The sequence below is a fragment of the Lipophrys pholis genome (genome assembly GCF_963383615.2).
Source record: "Lipophrys pholis genome assembly, chromosome: 1".
NCBI lineage: Eukaryota > Metazoa > Chordata > Actinopteri > Blenniiformes > Blenniidae > Lipophrys > Lipophrys pholis.
The window spans coordinates 39702166-39715128 of record NC_137635.1 but is presented as its reverse complement, the minus strand read 5'-3'; the positions used below and the strand labels follow the sequence as shown (position 1 = coordinate 39715128).

Genomic DNA, 12963 nt, shown 5'->3' with positions numbered 1-12963 from the left:
CTTTATTTGACCATCCATGTACCAGAATCTGTACAGAATTTTGAAATGATGGGTTCGCTGCTCAGTCTGGTTTTGGAGCAAATTTAATATAATAGTATATGTAAGTATAGATACAATTTGAAGAGTTAAAGTGTTTGAGAAAGTTTATTTAGATGCTGCTGTATCCCAGTTAATCTCAATGTTTAGAAATGCTTCCAACCACTTTTCTTTTTCTTTTTTTTTTTTTATCTTCAAGCTGTTGAGTTTCCTAAGTTTCTGCTGGCAAACACACCCTTCCTATGTGTTCTGAGTTTGCATGTTCTTCTCATGCATGTGTTCGCTTCCTCCCATATAGTGAGAAGGTTTGCATAATGACTCCGTGGGTGGTTTCAAAAATGTAACTTTCTTCCACTTGAGAGAACAGTGCACAGTACATAAAAATCGTAGCTATATTATGGTAAATCATAACTATAAAAATTAAGATATTCACGTTTCTTTAATACACTTTTTTTTTTGAGAATGACATTTTATTTTCTCTTTCAACTCAACCTGTAATACCAGCTCTGTAACACATTTCACAGCTTTGCTATAAATTTGTTTTTGTACTAGTGATTTAATATCATTTGCTCATGACACAATACAAAGTAATACAAGCCTTTCTCAATAAGATTGCCTAATTTCACGAGCTGAGTCTTAAAACAAAACCACTTTTCACTTTCATTCTTTTCTTTTCTTCTCCCTTTTCCAAAATTCCTTTCATGAAGAACAAAAACACACAAAAGTAGATTTCGCTGCCTGTATTCAAGTCCAGGCATAAAACGTGGAAAATCAAATCAAACCATGCTCACCTCCATTGTTTTCAAATCACTCAAGTTGATATTATACAAATTTGGATTTAGCCAGATGATTTTATTTTTTAAATATATTTATTTTACTTTCCACAATATAAGTGATTTAGACTTTTTTTTTTTTTTACCTGTCTGAATCTCCTGACCTCATAATAAATCACTTGCAGCTATCAGAGGATATTTATCCAGCCATCCATGCTTGTTCTACATCACTTTACCCAACCATAGCTCTGAGGGTGATGGAGCCGATCCCAGCTGGCTTTGGGTTCACCTGCTCTGGATAACTGACATGTAAACTATTATATCATAACAAGCGTTCTCCTCAAATATTAGATTTTTTTTTGTATTTTTAAATGATCAGTTCACATCATTCCCAATAACTCCTCTTTATCTGTGTTTGACTCCAGGTGATCATTACACCTCATTATTAGTGTTTAAGAAAGAAAGCTGTCAATATTTAGTGCTCGGTTTTATATGAGTTCATTTTCATTGTGAGAAATGTCTTGTGAAACCAGCCTCTGACAGTCTTTCTTCTCATTGGTGGAATTAATTCACCAGACGTGTTTAGACCACACTGATGTAATTTCATCTCATTATTCCTCGGAGTTGAGCCGGTGTGGCTGGTTGTGTCAGACTGAAGCTCCTTACAAACACAATAACTTGATCTCGCAACAGGTTAGTTGAGATTTTTTGCTTGTTTTGTTTTTTATGCAGGTTTGATCACATTAAGCTGGACCTGGATGTCCTGGTTTCTTTTTTACTGAAAGGGCTGAATGTGTCCTACTAATAAGTTTGTGGCATAAAAAGGTGAACTCATTTCTTTATAAACAATTTAGTGGTTTAAAATGACTTTTATTTAATGCTGTGCAAAGAAAACACCCAATATTCACACAGACATGTTGTAAGTGTATCTGCCCTATTTCTTTTCTAGGTCTAATTATTAACCGGGGAAGACTATGGGAGTGTGAGATCACATTATATTTACAAAAGCAGAGAACAACAAATGTTATTATTGTTGATTGTCTTGCATTCTGTAGGACCATGGTTCTGGGTGTGTCTGAATGCTGCTCTAGAATTACGTCTGCCTTGCCTTAGAGGCTATTCAATGCCATGCTTATAATGTAAATATACTCTGAGATATAGTATTTAAAAGACAGATGAAAAGACAAAACTTAAAATGTAAACAACTAATCTGATCAGCACAGTAGATGAATAAACATGTATTTTGTATTTGAATGGCTTGTGTTGAAATAAAGCTGTCTTTTGTCATTTTTGGTGATAATGGTCACAGGCTAAACCTAAATACTATCAATAATAACAGGCAAGGCCAGGCAAGGCCAGGCAAGGCCAGGCAAGGCCAGGCAAGGCAAGGCAAGGCAAGGCAAGGCAAGGCAAGGCAAGGCAAGGCAAGGCAAGGCAAGGCAAGGCAAGGCAAGGCAAGGCAAGGCAAGGCATTAAGGTAAATTTATTTATAGAGCACCATTCACACAATAGAAATGAAGGAAATGAAAGAAAAGCTTTACAACAAAATACAAGAAATATATCAATAAAAGAAACACATTAAAGTTTTGAAAGAAATGAACGAAATACATTAAAGCGAGTTATGAAATCTTAATCTCCAGATCTTTAAGTGTTTCCCACAACCGGTAACCCTCCGGTCCACTTTGGGTCCACGTAGATCCTTCAATCAATTTCAAGGCACCGATGTGCTCGGAAATGCCACACCGATTTGGAGTTGAGACTTTGGAGAAGAATAACATTCACCACAAAAGGTCAGGAAATTAAGTTCAGTTAAACACACAGTACTCAGTCTGTCTTGATTCAACCTTTGGCACCACTGAGATATCACGTTTGCTTTGATTGCTATAGGTGATATAGGTAATATGTGTCGTAGATCTGTGTTTGTCATCCTCCTCCTACAGAATACAGATCGCAGGAATCCAGCCATGTGTGTTTGACGGCCAGTCGGGCTCCCTAATATGATCACCTAAGCTGGTTCCCGTGAGTTTCAGAACTTTGTTTAAGTGGAAAGTCTTCATGTCGCTTGTTAGCAGACAAGCTTGAAGTGCTCTAAAATAACACATCAGTCTGGATTCTTCTGACTTTGGGGCTTTATTATCTGAATGAAATGTTACCATTTCTTTTGTTTATAGAATCTAAAGAAAAGTATAAGAGAAGAGAACGTTGAACCATTGAGAAAGATCCCATTCTCCTTCTCTGACTTGGATGTGGTTTGAAAGGGGCCGGCTAGATAATGCCTGATTAGAATAATGTCTGATTTGCTGCCCGATCGTTAAAGTCTAAGTTGGTAACATTTGGATAAACGTGTCTTTTGTAATTGATAATAATTAAAGAATAAACGTAATGAGTGAAATCTGTTGGATTGATTTCTCATTCATGATGATAGCTGTATTTCGAGGTCATTCGTTTAAGGGAAACATTGTGTTCGGTGCACTGTTTGAGCGGGTGAAATGAAAGGACGCTGAGACATGGCAGCCAAGGTTGCTCGTGATATTCTCGGTTTGCAGTCTCCTGTAGCTGATTTTGATATCTTGAAAATGTGTTTATTCATATCGCACCTTCAAAAGCAGCTTAAAAGGGATTTGACAGACAAATCTTTCTAAAATGACCGCAGATGACACACTGCCAAACAAGAAATAGGAATGAAATAAAAGGTCAAATGAAACGGCCAGGTAGAGTTTAAACAAAGACATGAATGTTTGGAAAATACAGCAAATGTGCCAACAGCAAAAAAAAACAGGTAATAACTACTTACTTTTAAATTTTTTATTCAACTTAAGAAGCTGTAGGTATTTTCTTTGCCGTCTGACTTTAATAAATGTTGTGCAGTTTATTCCACTAACCTCCTGAGTAAACTCTTTTGAATCTATACTGAAAATATAAAGACATTGAATGTTCAGAGGCATTTTAACGAACAGGAGTGCAGCTGTTGACCAAGGAGGCACTCCCAGAGTGTGTTTCCATAGAAAAGTGTGAGCGTCGTGTGTAAAGGACACTCCCACCCTGCCACACAGAGGGTGATTGTGCAGTCATGCCTCTGCAGCTGCATAAGGAGGTCAGTGTGTTGAAGACGCCACACCTCCTCTTCTGTCAACACTCCTTTTACTTTTGTGGCTTGTTGTACATCCTCTTTTCACCGGGGCACCTTATACAACCCCCTTATATTATGTGACGCAGAGGACTTTGTCTCTCAGTTTAGTACTCAAAGTGAAAAAGTCAGTTACTTTTCAACAAAATACTTCATGTGTGTGTTTGAAATGAGGAGCTGCTTCAAATCTCCACATGAAGGTCCACCCCCTGGGCAAAGATTATAAAGATAACGTGGCAGCCGGTAGTGTTGGCAGAAAGAAGTTAATAACCAAGCTATGCAAACAACGTACCTGAGCCAAACCCACAATTTTACCTTGTAAAAAACAGAGAAGGTGCTCGGGTCAGGTTGTTAGAAAACGATAGCAGGCGTGACATTGCTGCACATGTGTAGTGTTGCCTGCATATTCTACTGCTGTACATCATAGTTTCGTTTCTTTTGGGTAGGGGGGTGGCTATGTGGAGGCGGTGACAGAACGACGGAAGGATTGGTGGTGCTGTTAGAAAAAAAAATGAGATGCCTGATTCAGGAAATGTTCAACCAAAGAAGGAAGAATGTCTTTCTGCAGAAGACCTCCAGGACACTGGCAATATGAATCTGGTAATATCTGTCTCAATATTGTTGGTTTAGCCAGTTGTGTAGTTTGTTTCTGCTTATCTACAATCTAACTGCAGAGCAATTGTGGTGAAAGTGAAATCAGACGTGTTGAAGCCTCAATGCATGGGGACAGAGCGTGTGGTTATTGGCACGTGTCAGCAGTGGCACAATTGTTGGAGTTATTTACACAACAAAAAAAATAAGTTTCAAGAATTGACAAACATTTGGATCATAGAAACGGGCCTGCAGTCAGACTGATCCTCAGAGTGAACGTCTTATTAGTGAAGTGGTAATTTATAGTAATCGTTGATTGTTTATTACAATATGAAGCACCATTCATACAGAAATGTTGAATTGAAATTATTTGTAAGCAGTGTTTTAACTTTTTAATTTCCCTTCTTAGAATGATGATTAATGGTGTTAAAAAAACACATGTTTGTTTGTTTGTTTATTTGTTCGGTTGTTTGTTTGTTTGTGTGTGTGTGTATGTATGTATGTATGTATGTATGTATGTATGTATGTATGTATGTATGTATGTAGGTATGTATGTATGTATGTATGTATGTATGTATGTATGTATGTATGTATGTATGTATGTATGTATGTGTGTGTTTGTTTGTTTGTTTGTTATTTTAATGAAAAACCAAAATCGTTGATTGCATTTTTTATGTGTACAAACATTGAGTTTAGCATTACACAACAGGAAGCGCCAGTCAGAAAGTATTAAAAATGTAATGTAAATTGGTGCATTTGTGAAAGCTGTTAAAGAAACAAACGCTATCTCTCTCTCTCTCTCTCTCTCTCTCTCTTTCTCTCTCTCTTTCTCTCTCTCTTTCTCCCCCCCCCCCCCCCTCTCTCTCTTATATATATAAAATTCACAATGAACATGCAAACTCTGGACACGCATTGTTCCAGTAATGATTCACTAATTTCTGCTCGTTCACAGTGATCACACTGACCATGTTTAAGAAACGTAGCGGTGGTTTGAGTTTTCTTCTCCAGTTTCAGTTCATCTTGCTAAAGTAGTTCATGTCACCTTCATGGATCACATTTTTCCTGATTGTCCTTCACCAATGACTTTTTCTGTATTTTCCAAAGCCTGCTTATCTTCTATCTAGTCTCCTCTCATTTCTCTCTTTTCTCCCGTGGTTTGTACCAAACTCTGTGATCCACATACATCTAAAGATATAGGCTCTTGAACAAGGACACTCAGGAACACTATGTTCTTTCCCCCCCTTGTGCTGTTTGGCAGTGACAGACAATAACCTTGCTGATATATTGTTACGGTTACAGTTACAACATAGACGGACATAAACCTGTGACCTTCACACTTTATACCTCCTTCACTTTATAACTATATTCTGTAAATAGTGTTTTTGTTGTCTTTTTACTGTCAAGCCACTCTCCATGCATATACTAGTCATCATTAAGCCTTGTACATAACAAGGTTTACCTTTTTGATATTTCAACATTGCATTCTATTTATATTCTATTGTGTGTGGAGCAACAATGTAAAGAATTTCCCTCTGTAATCAATAAAGCATTTTCTACTCTATTCCAATTTATCCACACCCTAAACCAATAACAGTTATACAACCAAATGAGCATGAGCAGCACCAGATGCAGATCTACAAATACAAGTTCATAAATAAGTCAAATATAAGATATCTTAATAGTTAAGATCTTTTGATGAGCAATGGTTTGAATTAAAGAATAACAGTAATGCCTGAAACTCTCTGAAGTACCCCCACCAAGGCCAGCTGACCATCATGTATGGACCGTTCATTCCAGATTGAGTCCAGGATGTCCTCGATGTGTTCGGTCGGGAGATGTAGTGGCTTGTGGGGAACACTCAGGGTGGCGCCTCTTGGACGATGAAGCCAGTGTCGTGTCGCTACTGCTCATGAGTAGTTGGTTGGCACTGATCCACGAAATCCTGCAAATCAGACTCCTGCATGGGTCTAGTTCTTCAAACCAGTACCTATACGCACACCTGTAAAGCTCAAATTACTTTTTCTTTTTCTTTTTCTTTTTTCCAGCTGATGCACCGCCATATTGATTTGCTCCCGCACCAGGATCACTCAGTGTGCATCACCACATGTACCTCTAAACTGCATGCTTTATCTTGTGTCCCTCAGACAGGTAGAACATAGAAATCAAGGTTACATCTCCCTCTCCGACTCAATCTGATTTAGGCCTCATTTCTTATGTCTGTCCCACAGGCTACTTCTCTGTTGGCCAGCTCAGACAAACAGACAGAGACTCCCACGATGGTCCCGTCTTCGGTGCAGTCTTCAAGGCTCAAATATGTGTCTTTGGGGGTGCTGGTGTTGCAGACCACCTCGCTGGTGCTCACCATGCGCTACTCTCGTACCCTGAAGGAAGAGGGACACCAATACCTGGCCTCCTCTGCAGTGGTGTCTGCTGAAGTCCTCAAAATCCTGACCTGCACCATCCTGGTCTTTATGGACAACAGTGAGTAGGAAAGAGACACAAGTTTATTTGTTCCAATGATTTCTTCTCTTTGGGACCTTCATGGTGAAGTATATTTACATTCTAATATATCCCGTGGCCAGTCCCATGATTGAATCACTGTCAACCCGCTCTCTGTTAGAATACAGCTTGAGAGGAATGAAACAACTGTTGAAGGAACAAATTGTGAACAAGCCCATGGAGACCATGAAACTGGCCGTCCCTGCAGGAATCTACACACTACAGAACAATCTGCTCTACGTTGCCTTGTCAAACCTGGATGCAGCCACCTATCAGGTTAGACATGGATGGATGGATGGATGGACGGACGGACGGACGGACGGACGGACGGACGGACGGACGGACGGACGGACGGACGGATGGATGGATGGACGGATGGCTTGTCTGTGTTCATTTCGTGTGTGTGCATGCATAATGTAACTGAGCTGGTGATTCAGTGTTGGTCTTATTGAATTCCTGGCACTAAAGGAATAACTAAACTGAGAAAAACTGAAAGAGCAGCACAATAAAGTTTTTGGTTTAAATGTGCTTCCTCTGTGTGTGTGTGTGTGTGTGTGTGTGTGTGTGTGTGTGTGTGTGTGTGTGTGTGTGTGTGTGTGTGTGTGTGTGTGTGTGTGTGTGTGTGTTTCCCCTGTGATGGACGGATAACTTGTCTGCCATCAAATGACAAAAGCGGTATAGGAGATGGATGAATGAATAAGCGAGCTTGAAAATGTCACAAAGCTGTTAATGTGTTGCTCTCTTCTGTAGTTTCGTTGCTGCTTCTTCCTGTCATTAGTTTAGTTCATAAATCTTTTTCGTTCGTGACTGAACAGCACTTCAATAATACAACTATGTTCGAGTGACTAAGGCGGGTCCAAGTGAAGGGAACACAAGTACATAGTTAATTTTACCTGGCAGCAAAGGCAGTAAGCTACACACTTTGCACAAGACTGTCTAGAACAAAATAGACTATTCTAATATCTGGAGATGTCTGGTTTGGGAATATATTGAATTTTGGATAGAAAACTCTGTTTTGAGTTCTTGATGAAGAAAAAAAGAAGCTATAAAAATTTTAAAAACCGATAATGTATGTTTAATTACACTGTTGTTGCGTGGACGTCTGCATGCTCAAGCCTGCCCTGCAAAATGTGCTGTTATATGTTATTAATTTGTTGTTATATGTCATGTGGCTGTTTGTGTTTGTGCCTCTCACAGGTCACATATCAGTTGAAAATCCTGACTACGGCAATATTTTCTGTGACCATGCTTGGGAAGCGGTTGGACCGCCACCAGTGGTTCTCCCTCCTCCTCCTCATGATGGGAGTCGCTTCAGTGCAGGTAAACAAACACTGTAAAATCATGTTAATTCAAGACTTATCTCTGAACCAACATCATGAACTCAGCAAATGGTGAAGCAGGTTTTTTTTTGTCCCCCTGTGCATATGTGACGTCCCCATCGAACTGTACGTCTAAATATTTGTGCTTGATCCTTTCCAGTGGCCCACCAGGTCTGGAGATGAATCTGAGCAGAAGATTCTCTCTGCAGGCTCCCAGTTTGTGGGATTGACGGCTGTGCTCATGGCCTGTGTGTCCAGTGGCTTCGCCGGCGTTTACTTCGAGAGGATCCTCAAGGAAACCAAACAGAGTGTGTGGCTGCGTAACATTCAGCTGGGTGAGTGGATTTGGCCTCTTTGACTAAGGTTGGGTGAGTTGACAGCTGCTCGATGAGCGATGATGTGTGTGAGAGAGGTAAACATCAGATATGAAATCAGGATTTATGAAGCTGCTCAAGTGTCCATGATACTTTCTCTGCGTAAAAAGCAGCCACATGCTGAATCCCGAAGGATAGAGTTCAGTCTGATTCTGCTCTTAATCGAGTTACACATCACCTTTAGTTTCTCGAGCAAAAACACAATAGATTCACCGACACACCTCAGCCTGAAGTGGTCACACACCGAGCCAAAGAGCAACAGTCACAGTTAATAACTGTAATTAGGTCACTTTTGTAAGTCTCATCATATTTCAGGCTGTTTGCATTGTGAGTTGTTGTCTTGTTGTCTCTACTGGATTGTGTTCATAGTGTGTCAGAGAAACAGGTTTCTCAGGTTCAACAGCATTATATTAATGGTTCACCACCTTATGGCATGATGAACATGGAATAATACCAATAACCTAAACAAACCTGATGATATATGAACTCCAAAGTATTTTTGTGACATGATTGGCAGATATAGTCAATATTATAGTATTTGCTGTATTTGCTTACAGTTTCATGCTGAATCAAACTGTGTAAACTGCAAAAAACACTCAATCTGCATGTGCTGAATTATTGTTGGTGTGGTGGCGAGACAGGAATAAATTATGCAATATTTGTCTTGTGTATGTTTGCGACCTCTAAAGGTATTTCAGTGAAAAAACAGCACAGCAGTGCAGGGCCTCTTCAAACCGCTACAGAAAACTTAAGTTGTGCCATTACTTGAAATAATAAATCTGTACACATTGCAGAGGTTATTTTATTTTTAAATCTGCTTTCTGGTTTGACATTTCTGCACCCGCCAGCTGAATGCACACAGATTCTGCTGTTTAGTTAAGAATCTGTACCTCGCATACTTTTGCTGACCTTGCTTTTGCTGACTTCCATGATACAATGCGCAAGCAGAAAGCCAGGGCTTGTTCTTGTCTGTTTTATAGATATTCCATCGTGTGTCACAGTTAGTTTACCATACATCTACTGACAGATCTCTACATTTTACTTTTTGGTTTAAAAACTTGGTGTGTAGTTCTAATATCCATCCATCATCTTTTATATGACTTTATCCTTTAACATTCATATTCACAACCACAAACAATTTAGAATGAATGTTGTCTGAATCAGAATACTGGAGAAAATCCACACTCAAAGTGAGAAGGACCTTGTTATCAGTCTGAGCGCAGATTTTCTTCTCCAGGTTCAAGATTTCTTTCTTTGTTTCTTTCTCGATGCTAACTCTCGCATCTCTTTCAGGTGTGTTCAGCTTTGCGTTTGGCTTCATAGGGATGATGACGTATGACATCCAGAGAGTGAGAGAGTCTGGGATATTCCAGGGCTACAATCATATTACCTGGATTGTTGTCATCTTACAGGTTCGGCCAATGTTGTGCATTCCAGCTGCATTTGTCAAGTCGTCTCATCGTGTGCATTTCCTCCTCCTACAGACTTGCCTCCTTGTTGTCTGAGTGTGCTGGACAGTTTGTAACACAGTGGTCTCTGCCTGCAGGCTCTGGGTGGTCTGGTTGTTGCAGTTGTTATTAAATACGCAGACAACATCCTCAAAGGCTTTGCTACCTCCCTGTCAATCATCATGTCTACGCTCATCTCATATTTCCTGTTGAAAGACTTCACTCCCACTGGGTAAACATCCGCATGCTCATTCATTCTGTTCAGAAGCCTTGTTTTGGAAACTTTTCATTGGTAGAAAAAAATTCACAGCCTTGAGCCTTCGAGCTGTGCCAGCAGCTTTACTTCAAGGTAAAATATATCAGGAGCCACTACAGTGACCATGAGGTTTGTTGCAGACGTTCTCTGTGATCAGGCAATCATTTCTAATAACCCCGGCTTTTGCTTTTCTTTGGTTGTGTAGCAACAACCCAAATCTCACAGCGTGGTTACTTCACGGAGGTGCTGGCACAGCTACAGACTCTGTTGTTTACCTGATTGTTCAGTGAATATATTGTATTTCATCTAATGTTTTCCTCTCCCTGTTCCTGTCTTTCCTTTAGGTTGTTTTTCATTGGGGCAGTACTGGTCATTGCTGCTACATTCATTTACGGCTATAAGCCTGGTCATACCAGCACAGTCAAAGTGTAGTGAGGGACATTTGAGAACTGTGCGACAGACACACTGTGTGGTGCTACGCTACAGAGACGATGCTGGCCACCCACCATCAACGGAGCAGGACTCTATTCGCAGTGTTGTGGATGTAAGGAATGTGAACGTAACATAACCTGTCACAGTACAGCTGCGATTTCCGGTTTGCTGCAATAATGTACAATGTGTTTGCTTGGTAAGCCTTCTTGTTATGATTTACTGGCAAGAGCACGTAAAGCTGACCTGCCATGTCATCACACTCGAGTACACCGAGAGAAAACACTGTATGTGCAGTTTAAAGGGACTTTTAAGGAAAGATTATAATGAAACCAGCATCCATCATAAGGAAGTAGAAAAATATGTTATAGTTTAATATTCAAATTATATATTTATGGGATATGGGATGTTAGAAAGTGAATGTATTTACAAGGCAATATTTGTATTTATGGTGCTGATGAGCTGACTGAAAGGAGCAACCCATGACAGAGCTTCCATCTAGTGGTGGAATAAGGGGCAAACTTGCTGCAGTAAGGAGGGGCTACCTCTGTCCAAAGATGCTGAATGTTCTTTTTACACAAGATGAGATAAGAGCTCATATAAAAGACGTATGACTGCTCTGACCTTGCTCATCCCAGCCTGAGTATTTTTTTTAATTTTTTTTATCAAGAACACTCCTTCTGTTGTTATTTACATGCAAAGTAAAGGTTTTTATGTAAGAACAAATGAATAAATTAAAGCATCTTCTATGCTAAAGCCTTGATCCTTTCTCACATCAAAGTGTATGTGTGTGCATGCATCTCTGTGTGTTTCTGAGAACCCTCACACACATACTAATGCATACACACTGAGCAAGGCACACCCATGAATATTTTCAACAGTTTTTTGTTTTTTTCCAGCTCCAGTTGCGGTGAAAACCAAACCAGTCTCTATAGCAACAGATGTCTGAGTGAGCTGAGGTGCTGTGACAAATGCAGACACACTGAATTCTTATGACCTATTTGAACCTCTGATTATTTTTTAATGATTGCACCAATATGTTTATTCAGCAATAACCCTGATAATGCAGAATTGTGAACAGATGAAGAAAAACAAACAAACATGTTTTTTTGTGATGTTTTAGCAAATATAGTTTACAGTCAGAAAATTCTTGCATAGATGTTGATTTCTAAGAATATTTGTGAATTTGGTCATTGCACTAGTGTGTATGTAGGATCAGGTGGATCGGGAGGGGAGATGAGAAGCAGGCATATGGGAAGGTGAGATGTGAACCTGGAGAGAAGCACAGATGGAGGATGAGTCATGTGGCTGGAGTGTGGAGTGGCAGACCGGGACTTGGGACTGAGTCCATCATGAGCCACTGGACAGACCACAGCCATAAAACAAAGAGCGCCTTCATCTGTGTTTATCTGCAGATATCTGAGGCAAAATAGTTCTGATATCACGAGAGATACTGAGGTATGGCCTCATAGGACTAGGGCCAGTTATAATTAAAATTAAATTAAAAAAGAAAAACAAAACACACACTGGTTGATTTCCCACCCAACCCCCCCCCCCCCCCCCCCCCCCGAAAATATTTACGGAACTTTGTATTACAACGTGGCCTGATTAGAATCGCATCCGATCTACTCTTGGTCTGTGTGCAGTTTGGCCCCAATAAAGGATATCCAACGATGTATGCTTCCCGACTGGCGTCACCCTCTTGTTTTAAATTTCTTTTTTGGCACTATCCCCAGTCATTTACGCTGCACTTATTGAAAGCACGGCTGACATGATTTATTTAAGGTAGTGACAGATCCGGCTCGTCTCTCTGATGGTTTGTCGCCCGTCTGAATACAATATCAGCTGCACAATAGAAGCAAATGACTTGAAAGTATGTTGGTGCAGAAGTTTGGTGTATTAGCAAAACCCCAGTGAAAACTACAGAACATTTGTTTTTCTTCCACACTTTTATGCCAAGTGGGTGTTCTTAATACAATCTGATCAATGTATGAGCTAAATCTTAACCTAAAAAGATTTATGTAATACTTTGTCTCTTTTAAAGTAATCTGAATACATCCTTTAGTACTGGTACTGAGTGTGCTGAAGGCCTTTGTTGGCACAGACGAGGT

The 12963-nt window shown here is 39.9% G+C and overlaps 1 protein-coding gene across 4 annotated transcripts; it reads left to right on the top strand.

The window, feature by feature from the left end:
* Positions 1 to 1429: 1429 nt before the first annotated feature.
* Positions 1430 to 12537, top strand: slc35a3b (solute carrier family 35 member A3b). 4 transcript variants are annotated; one of them, XM_080474770.1, is made up of 9 exons: positions 4377 to 4536; positions 6573 to 6675; positions 6756 to 7008; positions 7148 to 7302; positions 8224 to 8346; positions 8506 to 8680; positions 10013 to 10131; positions 10266 to 10399; positions 10768 to 11993. In XM_080474770.1, exons 2-9 carry the CDS (start codon positions 6649 to 6651, stop codon positions 10853 to 10855), a joined length of 1074 nt encoding a protein of 357 aa, XP_080330896.1. In that variant the 5' UTR covers positions 4377 to 4536; positions 6573 to 6648; the 3' UTR covers positions 10856 to 11993. The 4 variants fall into 4 exon arrangements, 3 of the variants coding, with proteins under 3 accessions (XP_080330898.1, XP_080330897.1, XP_080330896.1); XM_080474772.1 differs by lacking the exons at positions 4377 to 4536; positions 6573 to 6675 and adding an exon at positions 1430 to 1502; XM_080474771.1 differs by lacking the exon at positions 6573 to 6675 and having other exon boundaries at positions 4242 to 4536; positions 10768 to 12537.
* Positions 12538 to 12963: the final 426 nt, after the last annotated feature.